Source organism: Sceloporus occidentalis, unplaced genomic scaffold, assembly GCF_023333645.1.
Source record: "Sceloporus occidentalis isolate IW3139 unplaced genomic scaffold, rSceOcc1.0.p SCAF_5, whole genome shotgun sequence".
NCBI lineage: Eukaryota > Metazoa > Chordata > Lepidosauria > Squamata > Phrynosomatidae > Sceloporus > Sceloporus occidentalis.
The window spans coordinates 143,409,890-143,432,767 of NW_028316985.1; the positions used below are offsets into that span (position 1 = coordinate 143,409,890).

Here is a 22,878-nt window from a genome sequence, read left to right on the forward strand (position 1 = left end):
TAGTTATTCCTGCTTAGCAGTAAGAAGAGGCAAGGTATGGTTAGAGCTTGGAAGAGTTACTTTTGGACTACAGTTCCCAGACTCTCCCATCCTGCATGACCAGTGCACTGCTGGTTTCAGGGAGCTGCAATTTAAAAAGTTTAACATGTTAAACATTTCCAAGCCCTGGCTTAGAGTCAGACAATTAATTACATATTTATTTTATAGATTTAATTAGCAGCAAAAAAATCTGCTGCTTGAAGTGGCCATCTCATTCTGACGTATGGTAGGGCCAGACCTGTCATGATTTTATTCTTGACTTGTGTGAGAAAATGTGCAATGTGGCAAACTCTTTTTCTTTCAAATGTATCCCTTAGAAAACCCTTATATCCATTTTCCTCATTGCCTTCCTTGTGTCAGATTTTAGTTTGCAAACTCCTTCAAGGAAAACATTGACCACTCTTTATTTTTAAATGCTTGGAATGAAGGCTGCAAGTACACTGCAGAATTAATGCAGTTTGACACTGCTCTAACTGCCATGGCTCCATGCTATTGAATTTCGGGATTTGTAGTTTTGTGAAATAATTAACCTTTTCAGAGAGCTCTGCTACCACAACAAACTATAAATCCAAGGATTCCATATGATGAAACCATGGCAATTACAGTGGAATCATGCCACTATAGCTGGATAGTGATGCTGAAGCTGACTGCAGTCAGAACCAGAAAAGGTTTTTACTATTGCTAGTTAGAAAAATTTTATATTCCTATTGTGCCACGTTTAGTTTGTTAGAACCAATTTTTTAAAAATGGAACCATTCTCTTGCATATTATTCCAGAACAATGTCAACACATATTTTGCTTGAAACCATGAGCCCATCCTTATGCATATGGACAGAAGGAAGCCATAAAGAGAAACTCACCAAAGTACTTGTAGTCATTTACATAGAAGAATTTGTATATATACAGGTTACAATATTATCTTCTGCCTCTCTGTAAACACTTTGGAAATTGTTCAGCTAATAAATAAAAAAAAACCCAGGAACACTGTGTTTGACCTTGTAAATTATGCACAAAATTGCATCTTCGATTTGAAATACAGCTGAATGTTCAGTTCCACATGGCTATTTTCCTCAGTTAGGCATAGCAGATGCTATAAATCGCTTTGTAGTTTTCCATGGCATGCATATTGCATACTTCACTCTTGCAGGTAATTCATTTTTCTGGCTAATAAAATGCTACCCCAAAAGGGCCACACAACAGAGAGTATGACCATGATGAGAAAGTTACTGCATAGTTGTAAAAATTCAAATTTCGCATTTTTATTGTATTTTAGAGGTGACATTTACTCCAGAAAATGCTTGAGGCAACATACACCAATTCAAAGGACAAACAAGCTAATATTAATAATTAAAAAAACTTTAAAATGCCACATGGGCAATGGCCATAGTCTGCCAGTTTTATAATTACTGCAGAAGGAGTCTAAAGACTGAAATATGGCTGGCATAGGACAAAGTTCCAGAAACATATAGTGGAAGAAATAATGGCTGGGAATGATTTCAGATATCAACATATAATTATGAACACTGTATGCAACCCTCATTGTTTTTAATTTGAATTAAAGCTAATAGGAAACATCCTTCCTTAAAAGACAAAAAGATCTGGAGATGAAAGCCTGCATCCTGTTGGTACTTTCAGCTAGAGTGTACTCATTCAATTAAATGTTGAATGATAAATCACCATTTATCTGAACCATCTGTTTGGGGCTACCAGAAAGATTCAGACCATAATGATCTGTCCTACCTCAATATAAACAGCCATTGTATCTTTTCAGAATATTGACTAACATCCTAGTGGAGAATTACAGTTATGTAAGTCGGATGTGTGTGCTGCACATGTGCGTGCGTGCCATCAAGGAGTTACACCATCCAACTCACTTACAGAGTTGGAATTTTCTATGGATTGTACAACAAAACTTTTCCCCAAATCTATCTTTTCTCTGCTCTAAAGTAGCTGACAGATACTGTACCTTCCTATAGCTGGATGCAGAGCAATGACATCATCCACAGAGATCTCTGGAGGAATCCCAGATATCCCTGCAGATATTTGTCACTGGGCATCTAGCTGTCGAAAGGTAGCTGGACACTTCTCCAGGGACCAGGAAATGGCTGGATCCAGAGGGTGCAGCAGAGAAAGAATCAGTTTGAGGAGAGATTGGATGGGGGGGGGGGGCTGTCTCCCATTTTAGGATCATGGCATTATTTTCAATGCTGGGGAAAGGGGTCAGTATCAGCACATGCAGTCTGACTGTCCACATTGGTATTAAAAATACATCTGAAGAAACATTATTCACTGATCTAGAGTAATACAGTAATTATTACTTAATGTTTCTTAAGGGGAAACTATCACACTATTAAGATTCCCTCAGAGAAACTCTGTGATTGGGAGATGGCAAACTATACCATCCCAGCAAAGAATATGTCTATACTGCATGAATTCTGCAGGATACCTTGAATTTTACTTATGAGGTACGTATTGTGTGTGGAATATTAAAGGAAATTATTTGTTGTTTTTAACTGCCCTTGAGTCGATCTTGACCCATGGCAACCCTGTGGATGAGACATCCCCAAGACCCCCTGTTCTCCACTATTCTGCTTAGTTCTTGTATATTCATACCTGTGATCCCCTTAATAGAGTCCATCCATCTAGCATGCAACTCTCCTCTAATTCTGCTTCCCTCCACCTTTCCTAGCATTATTGTTTTTTCCAGTGCCATGCCTTATTGCTACATTTAATCCACCTATTTGCAAATCACCAGCATTGCTCAAAGTCTCTCTGATTATTTACTACAAGAGATCTGGTCAAAGAAGGAATACCTGCATACATTGCTGAGGTGTGCTTGGCTAGCCATCCTCATCATAATGCTCATATGAACTGTGCTAAAGTGGGCATAGAACAAGGGTAGGCAACCTTTTTGAGCCGGGGGCCGGGTTGCCCTCAGACAACTGGGGGGATGAAGCCAAAAAATAAATAATTAAATATTTTTTTTGGAAAATGAAATAAATAAATAAACTGGGACAAATGTAGGACAAAATTTTCAAATGGAGGGCACTTTTTTTAAAAAATGGAGGTCACGCGAAAAAAATTGCTGATTTTTAAATAAATGTTAATATAAATGCATATTTCTGAGGCTTCTATAGACAATTGCCCCCCTTGCCCACCGCTTGCCCCCCCCTTGCCCGCCTCCTCCTGATAGGCCAAAGGCCCCACGCCCTCACACGAGAGGCCAAAGGCTCCAGCGGCAATTGGCGGCAGGACCAGGCAGGGGCCGGTCCCAAGGCCTTGCCGGGCCGCATCCGGCCCGCGGGCCGCAGGTTGCCTACCCCTGGCATAGAAGGAGCACAACACAGTGAGATATGGGCAGAGCTTTGTGAAGTTTCTTTTTTGGACTACAACTCACATTTATTTATCTACTTTTTTCCTTACTTAGGGCCCGAACAGACAGGCCAAAATAATGGTGCTTCGGGTCACTTTGGAGGTATGTGGTTTAAATGTTGCATGTGTCCTAAGAGGCCGGAAGCCACACTCCAGGGACGTAGCAAAGGGGAGGGGGGTTCAGGGCGGGTCCAGAACCCCCTTCCATTAGATACAGTGAATGGTGCATGCCGCCACACTGCCGCACCCAAGCCCCATTATAATGGTAGCACTTAGTCTGGAGCCCCCCTTCCCAAAATCCTGGCTACGTCTCTGCACACTCCAGTCCTAAGGACTGCAGTGTAGCTTTGGTGCAGCTGGTCTCTTAAGATGTGTGTGTCATTTAAATAGCATACCTCCAAAGTGACCCAAAGCAGCTTTATTTTGGCCTGTCTGTTCAGGCGCTTACTTACTATATTTATACCACACTCTTCAGCCAGAAAGGCCCTCTTTGCCACCCAACTTCTGGATATGGGAGATTTATGATCAGAGCCTCCCACTTTTTTAAAAAGTAAGTACCATACAGTAATATGGTTATGATATCAAAAAAGGGGGGTTAACCCTTTCTGCTGTGCTGTTTTCTTGGTCCAAATTGGCTTCCTTGAACCATTCTTTCAGTTTTGGGGAACAAAATGAAAGGAACAAAGGACAACTTTAATAGGAAATTTAAATAAGAAACACCAAGTGATGGAATTTTATTTTTATATATTTATTAATATATTGATACCCTGTCATTTAGTTTATTTTTAAACAAGGCATCTTATAAGTACAAACACGTAAGTACAAATAAAAGCAGTAGAAACATTAAACTCAATAGTAAAATTCACATATGAAAAAGTACATTTTAAAACAAGCAAACAGGTCAATATACACAAACAATAATCATAACACCTTCTCATATTTTAAAGAAAGATGTTTTCAAAGCACACTTAAAAGCATAAAGAAAAGCGGTCTGCCAGATTTCCCCTGGAAGTACTTACTGAGTACTCATGGAGTAGATCTGATTTTCTCAAGCCTTTCGAATAGAAGCTGGAAAGATGATTAAAAACCATAGGAGACAGGGGAGACATCTCAGTTACCAGTCTCAAACTGTTCAGGACAGGGGTAGGCAAAGTAGAGCCATGTGGGTTGGGGCTGATGGGAACTGCAGACCAAAACAAGTTGCTTACCCTTGGTTTACATCTTGAAATGTCAAGCAACTGAAACTTAACTCCAAAATGAACTGGTGACCAGCATAATTACTGATATGGTTTTCCCCCCTACTAGGTCCTGGCAGTTTATATCAACTGATTTCCAAACTGTTGAAGGCAGTCCTTCATAGAGGGAATTAATCCAATCTGGATGCAAAAGATTAAGTACCTTCTAGTACCATAGCCCTGCTTGGATATCTCTACCCTAACTATTTTGAACTTTATAAGAAGATAAAGATTTTAAATCATGGAATTTCTGATATGCTTAATGGACTCTTGAGACTTTTGATGCATTGATGGAGATTGAGCCCAGCAGTGACTTCTTTCCAGTTACTTGCAACTGCAGCTTGATCAGAGCCAGTGCCTTCTCTTGATCCTATATTTGTCACATCCTTGCGAATTAATGATTTTCCATAAATACACATGAATACAAGCATTTATGCTTCTTTGTATTATACCAAATAATTCCCAGTAGATGCATGCTAAATTTATAGTTCACAGAGTGTCTGTTTCTGTATTTTCTTGAAATACAAAGCACCCAATCAAACTGCAGAGTCTAGTATATACACCGCTATGTTACTGCAAATGCATTTTTATGGAATATATTTTATATATTTATATAAATTTCTAATAAGAATGTGGTATATGTTCCATTCATATTGTTGCATGCCCCTTTCATTTTGCAGCTACAAAAGATTCAGTCAGAAGAGAGTATTACATTCACAGTCTAGTCTAGTAAGAACAAAGAACAGTTAGCTAAATATGAAAGGGTCTAGAAATGTCCTTTCACAGAGGGTCAAATTTAGGTTGATTTATACAAATATAATTTCTGTATTATTAATATTATTTTAAAAATGTCTGCATAGCTATTACACTGAAGTACTTTTTGGGCATCAGCTTATATCCTAAGTACCTTATATTGTTGCTATTTCTGGCCTGTGCCTATAAATAAGTACTGTAGATAGAAAAGTATGTCAAACAATAAAAAACCACAAGCAAGAGTTATTCAGTTAATAGATGCTTCCAGACATATATCTTCTATTGTGCAATTGAACTGCTTTATTCACAAAATTTTATAAGGGATCCAGTCATTACTGGCTTCTATCTGTAATCCTCCTGTGTTTGGCTGCTTTTTCTTCCATCTTTTTTCTTTCCATTAAAACACATACACACACAGTGGTCAGCATCTAGCTAGGCACTTCTGCTGATTGAACTTCTTCCATTGGTAATTCTGTGGGAGAGATCATTCCTCTCCTGTTGCAGTTCCCTATCCACACCCAAAGACTGATCCCTTGGGTTGGTCTTTGGGTGGTTCAGAGGCCTCAAGAGGCAGCGGGAGGAGTGAGGAAGAATATCTAATTATGCTGGTAGTTGGGGTCTCGTCCAGTTAGGAAGAAAAGATGAAATAGTGGCATAAGGTGTTTTGATTGATATCAGTATGAGCACTTTGTCTGGAAGCATCCAGTGTCTTATTTGCAAGGTGTGCACTTCATGCTGAACATATTCTTAAATGTGGTATATATTTACTAAAATATTTTCTGTCAAAGTAAAGGCAACATATAGAAGTTATAGGTCCCGTTTTTTCCACAATTTTTAAAAAATGTCCAATATGACTCAAATTGACTTATGTACACGCTGCCCATAGAGCTCCGCTCAGCTACCTCCCTGGCCCAATTTAGACGGGACTTGAAGACCTACCTGTTTAGGATAGCATTCCCTGAATAAGGTCCCATATGCCCCCCCTGCCACACTGGCAATGGGTTTGGCTAACCTGGGGCTTTCTGTTTTTTGCTTTTATGGTTTATGTAATTCTTGTATGATTTTAATGTCTACTGTTTATGTATTCTAATTGTTGTAAACCGCCCTGATCTGATGGAAGGGCGGTATATAAATAAAATTTTTATTATTTATTTATTTATTAATTATGTGTTAAGAACATGACAACATATACAACATACACTGTGCAGATCCATCTGGAATCTAAAAACATTGCAGACTCATTTGCTGGTACTTTTGATTTTTGCCAGAAGGCAAACTATATTGTAGCAAAAGAAAACTTCCATGCCATCATGTGGAAATCTTTGTGGAGCTTCATGTATGTACACTAAGTCAATCTGATCCTTGAAATTAAGTGCTAGGGCACAGAACTTCCAAATGAAAGAGGTTCATTGAATGCTGGATAGGCTTCATGTGTCCTTTCCCTTCATGAACACTGAAGTGCAGTTTTTGTTGAATCAGTTTAAGCTGTCCTTGTGGATACTTCGTTCTGTGTTGTGATTGTTGAGTTCATTGTTTTTCCACTGGATGCTTGTTCCATTCATAGGAACAGATGATGCCGGGTTTCCTGTCTGGTAGCAGATACACCAGAAGCATGACTGACAAGAGAAAAAGTGCCAAACATTATTATTTGTCCATTCCTTTGGAAAAATGATCATCCCATGTGAATTTCAATGGAGGGAAAAAGCTTCCAGACTAAAGCATGAAGGAGTGGGATGAATCAGATTTTTTTTAAAAAAAACTGAAATCTTTTTAAATGATACCAAGCATAGGGTCAGGTAATGTTAATCCATGATTTGGTTGGGATAGCTTAATGTTAGAATTCAAATCACAATTGTAGCTTCCAGAACTATAGCACAGCTGGAGCTCCATAATTTACAGAAGAAAAATCATTTTCTGTCACAAAGACTGGTTTTGTGAAAACAAAACTTTGAATTTTGTGCCAAAGATGATGAAATTATATGCACAAACACATTTTTGTGTAGAACCCCCCCCCTTTCTGTAAATTATAGAAGTCCTGATATATGTGTCTGGTGGGGTTGGGTAGGAAGAATTGGACAAGGTGCAAAAATTCTTGTAATTTCACCCAAGAGTGGGAAGTCTTTTTATATTTCTTGTTCTTTCATGCAAGAGTGAAATGAATAAATGTTCCTTTACCTATTCCTATTCCTTAATAGGAAATCTGTCAATTTTAACATCTGTTTGTTTTTTTAAAACCACAAGTTTTGACTTGGCTATAAAGAAATTTGCAAGTTGAAAATTGGTAAATTCATCTCAAATGATCTCAAATAAAATTCTCTCCAATCTGCACTGGCCAAATTCTATATGTACATCTATTCCCAGCATGAAAGGGTTTATGTTGTACTTGCTTGCCATATACATGTTAAAGATGGAACAGCCACTCAGGTAAAAGAGGCAGTACTGACAACATTAATTGCACACTAACATGGTTGAATACACAGGGATTTGAACACAGATTTCCTTCAGAGTTAAGCACTCAAAACCCCTACTCCTGGATGTATGAAGCTGTCAGTTTATGTTTCTTCATCATTTAGATTTTCTTTTTTCCCTCCCACCACTTTTTTTAAAAAAATCTCTAATTCTTTCCAATCCTGAATATGAAGACATATGCCAATTTTGTTAAACATTGGTTTTAAAAATTGAACTGAAATGCTTTGGCCTTGCTCACTTGAAAATACAACTCCTGTTGACAGCTGACAGTCAGAACACACAGTGTATTGTCACAAACAGCAACAGGCAGGATGACACTGTGATGTACAAAATGTGATTTGCATTTCAGTTAGCCTTCTCTCCTAATAACTAAAGAGGTCTCCCAAGACAGACATGAAATTGGCTTAACTGAATAGAAATAAGCCATTGATGAAAGAGGATTAACCTCTTTGTTATGAAATCTGGGAGCAGATGGAATCAGGCAAACAAGTCAAGTGGACTAAATGGTGGGAGAAGCAATCAAAGGCCCTAATTGATCACACCAGGCACTGGATAGGACAATGCAAGCTCCCTGGAGTCTCATCTAGTTTGGCATTTTATAAAAAAGGCTGGAATGAGCTTCCCCTGTGAGAATCTGTATATTTCAAAAATACTGGTATGGAGGAATCTGGAGCTCTCCACTGTTGGTTTGAAAATTGTCAAGGTCAAAAATATCTAAGTTAAGCTACACACTCTGTAACATGCATAGCATTAAATTAACATGTGGTTAATATATGATAGTATTTAACTACAGGTTTCTTTCTTATTGTAAAGTCCATAAGAAGTCAGTGAATTCAAACCTTAATCTCTAGCCTTTTGTCCTCTAGCAAAATTTTAACTCCAACAAGGAATGTGGGGAGAATTTATTGGGTGAGGAAAAGCTGAGCAGAGAGACTTTAGCACTCTCCACCTGCAGGAGATTCTCTTCTGGACCAAGCCCCTGTTTATTTACTTTAGAATAGAAACATTTAGGTACACCCTACAGATTCAATATTGCATATAGTCTGATCTGTAATGTGAACTGGAAAAGCCCACTTTCTTAGGGCTGAGATCCTGTAATATAGTGAAGGACCAAAAGAGAACCTTTCCATGCATTTTGTTTTTCAGAAATAGCTGTACACAGTAACAATGTGTGAAGTGTCCCTCACTGCTGGTCAAAACCACGTAAGTCGATCTTCCTGTGACGTATCTCGCCATTCCTCCTTTCTAATACCTAAAAGGCAGTCATATTACTAGATTCGGTTCACAGAATATTGCTATTCTGAATGCAGTTGTCTGAAATAATGCGGCTTAGAGGTGACATCTATAGCAGAGCTACTCAAAGTGGCAGAGTGTGGTCTGTGGACCAATGTTGACCCTAATCTATTGACTGCTACTCTGTGGCAGATTTTCAGGAAAGAAAGAAACACCTTTGGCCAATGGGCACAAATCAGGTGCTGGTCCCCAACACAATGGTAAGAAAACCTTTGCCAGTCCCCTACATCAGAAAACTTGAGACACATTGACCTGTGGGGTTGCATACTACATGATCTTCAGAAATATACAAGGTTTTAATCCATACAGACAGAATATGACAAGCTCAGAATAATACTGAATGTTTACAGTCAGTTTGGCAATGCAAAATACATGAGAAAAAGCATTATTCCTTCAAACTATGCTTTACATTCATATGCTTTCATTAAAATGACCCTGTCCTTACCTGGAAGCAGTTTTTGAACTTCTTGCTCACAAAATAGAGGGCTATAGGATTTATGCAGGAATTTATGGTGGCTAGATTCAAGCCGATATAATCCAATGTCAACAAAAAGCTAGGAGTTAAAAAAAGAGAGAGAATTAAAACAATTATAATCCTTTTTGTGTTGGAAAGATATTACTCAGCCACTATCATTTCAAGAAATTCCTCCTTGGTTGTCTGCATAGCAGAGTAATTGATCCTACAGAATTGGAAATTTTCAGTTGTGTTTTATTTAACATTCACCTCTTTTCAGACAAAAACTAGTAGTAGTGACATCTCTGCTGTACAAACCTCTTGGGCAAGTGCAATCTTCAAGCACTGCTGTCCATGTTGCACCCTATGCATTGGTGATTGTTGGTTCTAATACCATTGGGGCAGTGAATCCATTCTGGATTTAATATTAAAAGAGATTTGCTGAACTCTGTCCCCCCAAAAGCCACTTAAGGGGCCAGAACAGATTTTAGAAAAGTCATTTTTTGGACTGTAAGTGAAATCTGGGATTGAAAGTCCATAAATAAAATAGTTACTAAAATCCTTATTAAACGGTATCTTTGGCATGGGACTGAAGGTCCTGAAGCGCCATGCTGCCACCAATACTAGGGTTCACCTAACCCTAACATGGCATGGCGGCGGACTAATGGCTGTATCCCATCCATACAGGTGCCACCATTTTGATGTAAGCAACATGCAGCATATACACATAACTTCACGTCACTTACGTCACAAGTGCACCATTGGCACACTCATAATGACTACCTGGAGATGGAGAAAGAACTTGTTTTTTCCAGGTTCTTTTTACTCCGGATGGATGCCGTGTGGTTTACTGGCTGCAGCATCCCTCCGGAGGGAAATAGACCGCTGACAGGGGCAGTCTGTCCCGGGCCTTAGTTACTGAGGCAAAAATTAATTAAGAGTAATTAAGTGCTATATTTGTTATTTTCACACTCTAGGAAGAATTGGTTCAATTGCTCAACTACAAGCAACAAGAAAGTAAAAACAAGTTGGAATAGATGGGCAAAATGGATGCCATAATACTTCAGCTACCATCCTGTTGACAGGCCATAGAGATGGGGAAAATAGTCTACAGTTTCAGAACACCAGGAGTAGATTTCAAATATGAACATTCAGTGTTTAGCTTGTGTCAGTACTTCTCATGTTCCTTCTCATTTCTCCATCCATAACGTGCACTCCTTTTAATTTATCCGTCCCTTGCCAAATGAAATGAAATTAAATACCAAATTAAAAGTATACCTGAGTAATTCACATCTGTTGGGGTCATTTGGATCATATAACGTTAACTTCAAAATCCGGCTCAAATGGAGAGGAATCCAGCAGAGGGTAAAAATCACAACTAAGCAGAAAACTGTTTTTGCAACTTCTCGTCGCTGGAACATGAAAAGGCAAATAAGAGTGCATGGAATGTGGACCAAACTAAGCATAAAGCTAAAAAGAATAAAACTGAAGCTGTCAGATATAAAGAAAACAGTCTTACATAGCACAATTATTAACATACAGCTAATGACTGATGGTGCCTTGGTTATGCAAGAAAAACTAGCAAATCAACTGGAAATTTTTAATAACTAGGATGCTACCACAATAATATAGCCTTCTAATCAGATGTTCTACACTGCCCTGGAATAGTTTATGGCCAGTACTGCTCACTGGTTAGGGTGCTGGACTTGAACATGGGAGATCCAAAACCTTTGTGTCCACTAAGCCATGTAATTGTGTGACTCAGGACCAGTGCCTCTCTCTCGCTCTCATCCTCTCTCTCTCTCGTCCTCTCACCTACTTCACAAGGTTGTTGTGAGGATAAAAGTGGTGAGGAAAAGTGCCAGAGATGCCACTGTGAGCTTTCTGAAGTAATGATGGAATTTAAATATAAATCATCATCATCATCATCATCATCATCTGTACATGAATTTTCAGGATTGAAATTAACACTTCCAAATCCTGAAAGTCTCCTATCTGTAGTAAATCTTAGGGAGTAAAGCTGAACCAATTTCTGATCAAGCAGCTATCTTCAAAGGACTTTTCATATAGCAATCATAAAATGTTCATAATGACATTAATCATCTTTCCCTATTACAGGAGGAAATACATAGTTGCTTGAACCTGGCTCAAGAAGAAAGAACTCAAAAGCATAACATACTGAGAAATAAGAAAGTAAGAATAAATCTTTGGCACATCCTTGAAGCTGTAGTACAAGGAATTCGGAAAGGTTAGAGAGTGAGGGAGTAAAACTGCCACACTTGTTTTGAAAAGGAAATAACACTGTCTAGCCTCTAAAACACTTTGTCTGCATTATCTCCTTCTACTTTAAAGTACCCTTATGGCTCTGAGCTTGCCAGAATACCTTTGGGTCAAAACTCACATTTAGTCATGCTTTCTATTTTTGGAGTGCATTTTATTAAAGCCTGCAGTAAAACCTTTTACAGACAAGACAGGAAATTCACATGGAAATGTCAACTAGGTATTGCCTTTTCTTCCTTACCTGCTTAAGATGTTCACTGAGAGCTATCCTCAAATTACTCTTCCTCCTGTTTAACATTTCACAGGTCATCAGGGTGTAAAAGAATGCTGTGCACAGAAGTGGCATAATGAAATAGAAGCCAAAGAGCCACCAGTCCTTTACACTGACATAAAACTGTAGCAAGACAAAATGTGACTAATTATTATCAAATTTATACTATTTCATTCCCCTTCCTAAATTTTACGCAGAACAAACAAGGGTGCATCTACAATGTAGAAACAATGGAGTTTAATACTACTTTAACTGTCATGGTTCCATCTTACAGAATCCTGGGATTTGTAGTTTTGTGAGGCATCAGCACTCTGGCTGAGAAGGCTAAAGGCCTTATAAAACTACAAATCCCAGGATTCCATGAGATAATAATAATAATAATAATAATAATAATAATAATTTTATTTGTATACCGCCCTTCCAATGATCAGGGCGGTGAACAACAAGTTAATAATACAATATAATACAATACATATTAAAATACAATACACTAAACAACACTACTAAAAACAGTATTAAACCCCATCAGCCAGCAACCCTTGCTGTCGGAGGGGGGAGGGCTAGCTGGAACTTGATTCAGGGAATGCTAATTTGAATAGGAAGGTTTTTAGCTCCCTCCTAAACTGGGCCAGGGAGGTGGCCGAGCGGAGCTCTATGGGCAGCGTATTCCAGAGGGCCGGGGCGGCGATGGAGTATGACCTCCTCGTTGTGGAGGCTAGTCTAGCCCCTGGAACCCTCAGATAGAGCTATAGCACTTAAAAGTAGTGTCAAACTGCATTATTCCTACAGTGTAGATGCACCTTTCATTAGCTACACAAAAGACACAAATCTGGTATCAGAAATGGTGACACATAAAACATAGAACATTTCAGTATCCATGGACACCCTGTTGCTGACCTAAATTTTGCCATTCTCCAACAGAGAAGTTTCAAAGCATGGTTCTACCTGGAAACAGCCAGGCTAGAATTTAGCCAAATTAAAATTAGTCAAATTAGAACTGATTGAGAGATTTCACTCCATTCCACTAGCCCTGAATAAAGGAAGTGGCTTCCTGAAGGGCTGTCTCATAGCATTTTGCTGTCTGAGGCAGACTAGCAAATAACCTCACCCCAAATCAAGGTGCATAATATTCAAGTTATTTTGGTACCTGAGGCAGAAAATCTTGCAGGAATAGGTTGCTGCCCTCTCACAACACCATAAATCAGTTGCCTGGCATGAAACCATGTAGAATTCCCAAGATGTATCAATTTACAATTGTAGATGATAATCCTAATCCACTCCCCTAGGCCACCTGAGAAAGTGGGAGCCAGAATAAGGGAGAAGAGTGGCATTCCAACAGCAGAACTGCAATGAAAGTGTGCTCATCCCATTATGCCCATGTAGAAAGTGTCCACTGTGTTCGTGGAAACCTCTGTGGGTATAGTAATATCAATATCACTAGTAGTAGTGTTTCCCTGGTGATAGAGTCCAGTCCAAGGTAGTCTAGTTTACATGTGTATTATTGGAACCTGGGGAAAATTGGATTATAGCTCCCTTGCTGCCTGGGGATTCTGGAAATTGTAGTACAAAATAGCATTCCAAATTCTTTAGGCTGCTCACTTTTGTCTGAAATTTTGTTGGTTTCCCTTGCATTTTAAAATACAAAACAAGAAAGACCTCCTGGAATCCAGTATGTTTGTCAATTTAGCTTGATGACAAAAATCTCAAAACATTTCTCAAACTGTCTTGGCCTTAGTGTTGTGGCTTTTCTTATCTCTGTTAATGTTATTTGTTGGATAAGTGAAAGCTGACTTGCCTGAACTGAACCAGTCTCAACTTTTACATCACAAAACTAGTAATCTTTGTATTAAAAATCAAAGTGCAATAGATGTCTTGCTAAAAGCATGTGTCCCAGTGAAAATGCTTGTCTGTTACCTTTTAAGGCTTTTTGTGAATGGCTTTGATTCCAAAAGGTCCAGGTTAAGAAGGTCTCTTGTAAGTATAATCTGCCCTGCTATCAGTTGAAAGATTAACTGCCTTGCTTATGTACCAGGCAGAAAGAGAGGCCACTTAAGCAAGCACTAGTCTGGAAAAATGTGGAGTCCAGATTGCTGTTTCCAGTGACTTTGAGGCTGTGGTTGTTTTAACCCTCTGCCTGGAATGTAGCCCTTTGAATGGTATGTGTACTATGTGACAGGAAACAGGAGATGCTTCTAACATCCCTCTGTTTCCCCCAAAATTTATATTAAAAAGTCTTGCATTTAACTACCTTCAGTAAAACACTACAGAAATCTACTGCTCTACTTGTGATGGTATGCATTTTTTCTAGCCATTTCTAAAGATGAGTAACATAAACAGTCACACACATCCAGGGACACACATATATGTCAAAGGAAACAACTCCTGGCCCTTGATTATTAGTCACTGAGTGGATTGTGTATAAAAGAAGACCTTTTTTCTCACCATCTTTTTCTCATTAACTGTTTATTCTTAGCAGATATCAATCTACTTGCTTCCCACACCATAAGATCATGCTTCAAATGGATGAGGATTATGGGTGGTTCTTTGCTACTGTTCAAAAGTATCAGAGGGCTGTACAGTAATACTGCTTACATATATATCAGTGGCAGAGCTAGTTTTAGGATGTAAAGATTAATGTTTTACCACTAATTAATTTATTCTTAATGAAAATACAGTTTAGTCTTCACCCCCCCTTTACAAAAAAAAAGAAAAAAAAAAGAAAAAAAAGAATTACAGACATTGGCTATACAAGACAGTGAAAGAAACATACATTCAGATCTATTGTCTGAATGTGTGGGCCTTGAATGTAAACCTTTCTCATGTCAAGTATCTCTTACAAAAAATACTACCAAAATACACAGAATGTTTCTGAGGCCCTAAGCAGATGGGCAGGAGAGCATGGGCCAAGGCCCATGCTCTCTTGCCTCAGGTCCTGACCAAGGTCAGTCCCCAGACTGTTGTGGCAATGGACAGGTGTTTTCATGCCTGCCTGCCACCACACCATGAAACTGCTTTCACTGCATGTCTCATACTTGCCTCTACCATTTGGTCGGCTAGGATGATCCCCGTCATGGCCTGTAGCAGCAGAAACAGGGCACTTGGCTACACCCATGTGGCCAGGTGCCCACATCTAAGGTGCCCACATCTAAGGCCACGACAGGGGTCTTCTCAGAAGACATAATGGTGGAGGCTGGTATGGGGCATGTGGGGCTATCTGGTCTGCTGGCTATCAATGCAGAGTTTCCTAGAAACTCAGCAGCAAACCTGGGTGTTTTTTTTTAGATTGGGTTTTTTAGATCCCTTTGGCCTGGTATTGGACTGGATCCATTGGATCTGCATCTGATTTTGCTTGATCCCAACCTGGAGCTAATGGCTTGTATCATCCAGAAAGGATGATGGGAGGCTGGAGAGGGAAAGCATGGACCTTTTGGCCCAAGTGTACAGGACCTGAAAATGCACTTAGTAGCCAAAAGCTAGCAACAGTGGAGTTGAGTGCTTTCCTAGGACTTTATCACACAGGGATGGGCATCCTTATCCTATCTAGAAAGTGCAAGTGCAAGTGATTGCACAAATGGATTTTTCTCACTATTGTGCGTTGATCCTGTCATGTCCTGACAGTGAAGTGGAATTGCATTAATGGGATGTTCCAGTAGTACCAAATAACACATAATGAGGGGGCAATTCCACTTCATTCATGGGTTCAGCATGATGTAGTGAGAAAGCCTTTCACGTGATCACTTTCACTCGCACTTCCTGGACAGGATAATGTCTGGATAAGCGCAATTTAGTGTGAAAGTACTTGCACCGGATAGGGTTGGGATAATGACATCCTGCCCCTCATATACTAAAGTCCCTATATATTTTTTCACATCCAAGTGCAGGCATTTTTTTCTAGTCATTGGAGCAAAATGGATTCTTCTTGGTATGTTTTCTTCTACTGAATAGAGGGAGGCTGACTACAGACAATACATGAAAAGCCATATTAACAATCACTGAGAAATTATCAAATCAAATTTAGCTAGAAACGTGGAGAGGAATTGTTCTCTACTATCCAGACTATTTGTTCTAATTTATTTATATTTATATTTATATGCCATCCAGTAACAAAATGTCCTCAGGGTGGTTCACACAGTCTAACAAGATAACGCCCCCAACATGCTGGCTGAATCCGCAGTACAGAAATAATCCAGATTGACATGGTCTTAACTGCCATGACTCAGTGCTAAGGAATTCTGGGATTTGTAGTTTGTTGTGGCACCAGAGCTCTCTGATAGATAAGGCTACATATCTCACCAAAATACAAATCCCAGAATTCCAAAGCATTAAACTATGACAGTTAAAGCAGTGTCAAACTGCATTATTTCTGTAGAGCAGATGCAGCCCCTGTGAGAAAGAATAGTTAGAAGAAAAGAAACAGGGTAAAGAGAAGAGATTCAGCCAACAGTCTACCAGAAAGGAATCTCTAATTTGTATAAAGAAGCACACAATTCACTTCTAGCTGGAGTCTACCCACTGTCCTCTATTAGCATAAAATAACTGTGCTAAAAGTGAAAAAAAATCTAGAAATATTAAAAACTATATCCAGCATATTTAGCATTTAAAAGAGTGGCACAATGACATTGTTAAGTCATACAAGCTAAAGCAAGATGTCTGCAAATAATTAATTATGGTTGTTAAAGCTTACAGGGATCTCACATCAACCCAATTTTGTACTTTGATGTAAGTGGCACAGGCTCCCTTTTGTTTCCAGTGCAAGTCCACATGGAACTAGTTTTCTACAGGAAACGTGCCTTTTCACATGTTCCCTAAAGCACTTGACCTTTTGGGATTTACATCCTAGTACAAATATTTGAAAGAAGGGCTTGAAAAAAATGTAACAGCTTTCTAAGACAACAGGAAAAGAGATAATGATGAAGTTTTATTAATGTTAACTGACATGATTTATTGTAACATTTGCTATAATAAGTATCAGGATTAAATCTGGAAGGACATTCCTCCACTTAACCTTCATTCACTTATTTGAAACTTCTACATTACAATGTGTCTTCCTTCTGCTCCCATTCTCCTTTTTTGTTTACTCAAATTTGTATTTAAACATTTCCAAAACTGCATGGCAGGAGGGACATCTCTGCAAATAACGGTGCATGTCAAGTGGAAGTCTGTTTGGGATATTGTTTGGAAAAACAAGCTGTTGTAATTAGCAAGACATGGGTTGGAGAATTTCATGATGTATTTAATATTTATTTCAAGCTATTGTCTGTATCTTTACTGCAATAATTTATTTTGTTTAACAATTATTTATTTTGTTAAACAAAATCAGCCTATGGCTATGAGTTTCGGCAGAGAATGGTAGAGGGAAAAGCTATTTAACCCTTTCCCATTCATTATCTTCTTTTCACCCAACCCCACTGTTTTTCCTTCTGCAAACAGGGAGAAGGGGAAAACACACCTGTTCCCTTTAGAGAAAAGTGTGTGTGTGTGTGTGTGTGTGTGTGTGTGAGAGAGAGAGAGAGAGAGAGCTCAGAATGGCAATGGTCAGAAAGTAAAACTCTTCATTCCCTCAATGAAACACTGTTGTTGCTGTTAGCTGCCCTCAAGTTGACTCCAATTCATGGCGATTCTATGGATAAGACATCTCCAAGAATCCCTAACCTCCACTGCTTTGCCAGTATCTTTTCGAGTTCTTTCATAGCTGCCATTCCCATCCCTAGTCTTCTTTTTATTTCTTGACTGTAGTCTCTATTCTGGTTAATGTTTGATCAATGTTTGGGATATGGGAATACAGGAATTCTTTAACTATTTCATTTTGCTCGTTGTCTAGGTTGAATTTGTATATTTCTTCTGTGGTCATTATTTTTGTTTTCTCTATGTTCAGCATCAGACCTGCCTTTGCACTTTCATATTCCCTAATATAAGATTCTTCAGAAATCCTTAACAAACTTGAAAAAAATGTTCAGAACAAAGCATGATGTTCTTAAAATGATTTCGGTAAAGCCAGGTCAATTGAGTTAAAGCTTCCAGTCTTTTATGGTTTCTTGTACAGGTCAACTTGTACAAAGAAAGTCTGAGTGCTGGGTTACAAGTAGTCCAGATTCTGGTTTGTTAGAATTTCTGACAGTACATTGACTTCCAAGAATTATCACTGGTTTTGATGAATGAAAAACTGGTTTATGTTTAATGAACATAGAAGGAACTAGGGTGTGCCTATCCTCTCTTAATGTTAAGGAAAAAGAACTTTTGACTATAAACTTTGCAGAGAAATAACTCAAGTTTCTTATTCTTCTGGTACAATGGTTTACCTAAACAAAAAATGATCTTTGCCTCACCATAAAAATCATGTACCTGACATTAGTTTGCAGCTTATATTCCATTTATGGAGCCAGCATAGTGTAGTGGTTTGAGTGTTGGACTATGGAGTTTATTGAACTAATTTTTGCCCCCGATCAGAGGACGTGCGTGACCATGTGAAAACACATTTTATTGCACACTAAACTGTCCTCAAGGAGTCCCCATGCCATGGCCCGACTCTAACCCATCGCCGAGTTGGGCTCAGGTGTGTGCATTTAGAAGGACAGAAGCTTTCCAGCTGAGCAAACTCACACGGCTGAATCCGGATCGGGGATGGGCTAGGGTTGGGCGATGGCACGGGGATGCCTAGAAGACAGTATAGCATGTGATATATGCTTTTCAGTCAGTCACACACATCCCCTGCCCATGCCTGGATGGGGGACAATAAACTCTTATGACTCTGGAGACCAGGGATTGATTTTCTGCTTGGGAGTGAAACCCATTGGGTGACCTTGGGCATGCTACATGCTCTCAGCCTCAGGAAACGGCAATGACAAACCTCCTCTGAACAAATTGTGCTCCATGATAGGTTCTCTGCTGTATCTGAGGTCACACAATGATGGTGCCAAATCCCATGGAGATGGTGGTGGGGTCATTTCTCCACCCACTCACCCACTCACTCACTCACTCACCCACACACACACACATAGTTCCTTTCTCCTCTTCTCTCCCTTTTTCTCCCTGCCCTCTAAGGGAGGAAAGCATCACTCATGCCAGGAGTCTGAACTGCCTGCCTCCAGAGGACTTTTGCAATGATTTTAAAGACCACATGGATTTAGGCGGCTAGGGTCACAGGTTGCCCACCCTAAGTTACAGAGTTATTCTCTACAATGCAAACTGGTGTTATTGGTGATGGAGACCACTGCATGTTAGACTGAATACACAGCTAATCTTCAGAACTAGGAGCAAAATGTCCCCCCACTCTGATAACTGAGCAATCTATCTGATACCAGTATCTCCAAGGATGTAAGAAGAGGAAAGAAAAGGATTTTTTTCCACTTTGATATATAAATATATGATACTTACTTTCAAAAATGGACTATTAGCTACCATCATGCAGGTATTATAGTCCTTTCCCATGTGATGAAAATTTACCATAGTAAAGCCAATTGCTTCTGGGATGGCCAGGATAAAGGAAAGAATCCAAATGGCGATAATTTCTATAGCAGTGATCAAGGGGATTCCAATTCCCTGAACACGACTCCAGGAAGCTACTGCACGGTATCTAAAATAAACAAAGAAACATTAAATTTACAGCTTTTTTATTGCCACATCTTTATTAGAGTTTTAAAGGTCTAATATCATCAACATATTTCAAGATTCTTTACAACATGTGAACCTTAGTTGTTTACAAGGCTATGATAATTATCAGTAGAGTATGATGACAATGTTAATATTATTGTTATGCTAGTATGTGCTGGAAAGGTTGCTTGAAATTGTATAATGGCTGTTATTTGATGAATGTTAGATATTGTGGCAAGAGTTGTCTAGTACTGCAAGCAAGACAAGGGAACTGAGATCACAAATAATTTGTTTGATTCTGTTATTGCTATTCTACATCTTTGGTGCAACCTATTCCCAGGTCAGCCATTGCAAATATTTTAAAAAATAAAAATAAAATAAAACTATGCAAAGTTATCATAAAATAATAGAACAGTAACAAATTAATGTCCAATGAATTAAAAAAAACATTTGAAGGTTTTTTTTTGTATAGCTTTTGGCTCAAAGTCACCCAAAATACAATCCTCCAAAATGGGGGAGGAGCTGTGAAACTGGGGAGGGGGTGTTGAAGCTGCAAACTAGTGGCCCATGTGCCACTCTTGGCCACCTCTAGTGCAATGCTGAACCTGTTACTAGACTAAAAGTAGTTACCAGGCATATAGCTTTTGAAATTGCAAACAATATCTTGGACTTTTTTATTTTTCTATGACTAGGGAATTTTTTAAAAAAATTATTTACCTGTCCACACTGAGAGCACAGAGATTAAGGACAGTGATTCCCACAGATGCCTTCTGGATAAAAGGAAAGCATCTGCAAAGGAACTTCCCCATAGGAGACATCCCAAAGGGCCACTGAGCATGAAGCTGCAGAAAAGGAAACAGGAATGAGAAATGTTAAATTTGCAGTGTCACGTGACTAAATTTTACCACATTTATTCTCAGACCACACCCCATTTAAAAAACACACCTTTAATTACAAAAAGGCAGAAAATGCAATAAAACATATGTATAACATATAGTTTGAAACACACAAAATTAAGGCAACAGTATTAAATAACAACCACTTAAAATCTTAAATTTTAAATCTTACTTTAAAACAAAGATTCAGCAATATATATAGTCTTTTCCTTTAAAAAAAATCAGTTTCCAAAAGCTTACTAGAAAACAAATGGCAGGGGCATCACTAGGGAGGTCTGGGGGCTGTGGACAGCACCAGATGACTCTCTAGGAGGGTCCCTAAGCATCTGCCTTTCAAGAGAAATGATATTTGCCTGCATGCCTTTAAAATGCTGAAGAGATGAGGTGAGGCCATTCTCAGTGGGAGGAGAAAGGAGAGGCCCAGGTTTTAAAAAAAATACATTTTAACATTTTAATTTTTTAAAAAAATTAGAATTTAAAATTTAAAATTATTTAAACATTTTCTTTAAAAAAATCACCTCTTACCATGTTTTCACATTAACCACATGAAACTATGTACATGAAAATACATCCAGGCTGTGTATATGATATTGTAATTTAAAGGTATAATTTTGATTTTGCTAGTTGTTTGTCACAACTATTGTCATTACATTCAGTGATATATGGGAATTTATGAATAACATTACTACAAAAACACTACTAAGGATTCTGCATGGTGTGGTATCAGAGAACAGTGGGGGCGGTGACACCATGAGTTACTGTACCAGCTGATGCCAACCCTAGTGATGCCACTGCTGAGAAGACAGCAAAGACAGCAAAGAAGGAGCCATCTTCACTTCCCTAGAAATTCCACATTACAAAATGTGGAAGCAGCCACAGAGAAGACCTTCTCCCACATTCCTACCAACTATATCAGTGAAGCAGTGAGATACAGAAATGTGCTTCCCCTGCAGATCTTAAAGCTCAGGTAGGTTCATATAGGATGATTGTTGTTGTTGTTGTTGTTGTTAACCACCCTTGAGTAAATCTTGACCATGGCCTGTGGATGAGACATCACCAAGACTCCCTATCCTCCACTGCACTACAGTTTTTTAAATAATCTGGGCCAGAGCCGTATAGGCTTTATATATAATATAAATATTATATAAATATTAAAAATTTAAGTAAATATAATACATAATATGAGGCCCTACTGGCAGGTCTGTTGAGAATGGATTTTAATGAAGCCCACCATATGTTCTCCAGGAGCACATCTGTGTGGCAAATGAGGGTCACTGGTGAGTGACTGTGGACTGGCCAGCCAGATAAACATCTCTAGGCTTGGGTGATGGCTCTGGGCTGAGTAGGAAAGGTACTCCCAGCTAGGCATGTAGGGACAGGATGTGAGAGATGTGAGAAAATGATCTTCTCTCCCTCCTTCTCTCTCTGACTTTGTGTGGGTCAGAAACAGATTTTGGAGGCTTGCTGTCTGTAGGGGAGTGGCTCCCTAGTAGGCATGGTTCTGTCAGCAAGAAAAGTGGATAGGATGGTGGGGGGGGGGGAGTGAGGTGGCCATTCCCCAATCCAGGCTACATTTGTTAGACTATCCTGGGCGAAGAATTTATAATCTACCCCAGGTGTGTCTGGGAAGGCTAGAATAGTTGTCCTGTGGCCTTGAACGGGGAAGAAATTATGACACAACCAAGTATTTCAAGTATCTTGAGGAGTCAAGATCCTTACTTCCATGAACATCAGGCCTCTAAACACAACATAGTGCACAGCTCTATCACAGTTTTAAAGCCTTACATTTTTCAAGACAAATCTGCAGTGTAAAGTATGATGCAGCAAAATTCTGACCACATATTTGCTGAAATCATAAACTTTGAAGATTTCATGGCTGTGCTTCTTGAATTCTGGAAGACTGACTAGGCAGCCACAGCATCCCTCAAACCTTGATTTTTTCCACCCTAAGACTGGAGTGGTAATAAACAAGGAATGGGTGTTGAAAACATTCCATTTGGATGATTCATCTAAACGTCACCAAGAGGGCTTCATTTTACTTGTTTACCTGGCAGTATTTTTTGCTGCTTCATAGAGATGCTTTCAACAATCTGAAAGCTACATGAACACATTTTAAGATCACGTACATAATAAAATTCAGAGGCACAAAATTACTTTTTGATAATGCTTTGAGTGGCAGATATCAGAACTTTTTGTACTACTTGCGGCAACCCTAAAGGTTTCTAC

General features: G+C 39.0%; 1 protein-coding gene across 1 annotated transcript in view; it reads right to left on the reverse strand.

Moving 5' to 3' along the window:
* Nucleotides 1-4,183: 4,183 nt before the first annotated feature.
* Nucleotides 4,184-22,878, reverse strand: part of EDNRA (endothelin receptor type A) — a 32,341-nt gene continuing 13,646 nt past the window's right edge. The window contains exons 3-8 of the mRNA XM_089525722.1: nucleotides 20,474-20,598; nucleotides 19,541-19,739; nucleotides 12,137-12,289; nucleotides 10,894-11,027; nucleotides 9,607-9,715; nucleotides 4,184-7,015 (exon numbers count right to left, since the gene is read on the reverse strand). Of these exons, the coding sequence (XP_089381848.1) occupies nucleotides 6,875-7,015; nucleotides 9,607-9,715; nucleotides 10,894-11,027; nucleotides 12,137-12,289; nucleotides 19,541-19,739; nucleotides 20,474-20,598 (861 nt within the window). The 3' untranslated portion in view covers nucleotides 4,184-6,874. The remainder of the gene's footprint in view (nucleotides 7,016-9,606; nucleotides 9,716-10,893; nucleotides 11,028-12,136; nucleotides 12,290-19,540; nucleotides 19,740-20,473; nucleotides 20,599-22,878) is intronic.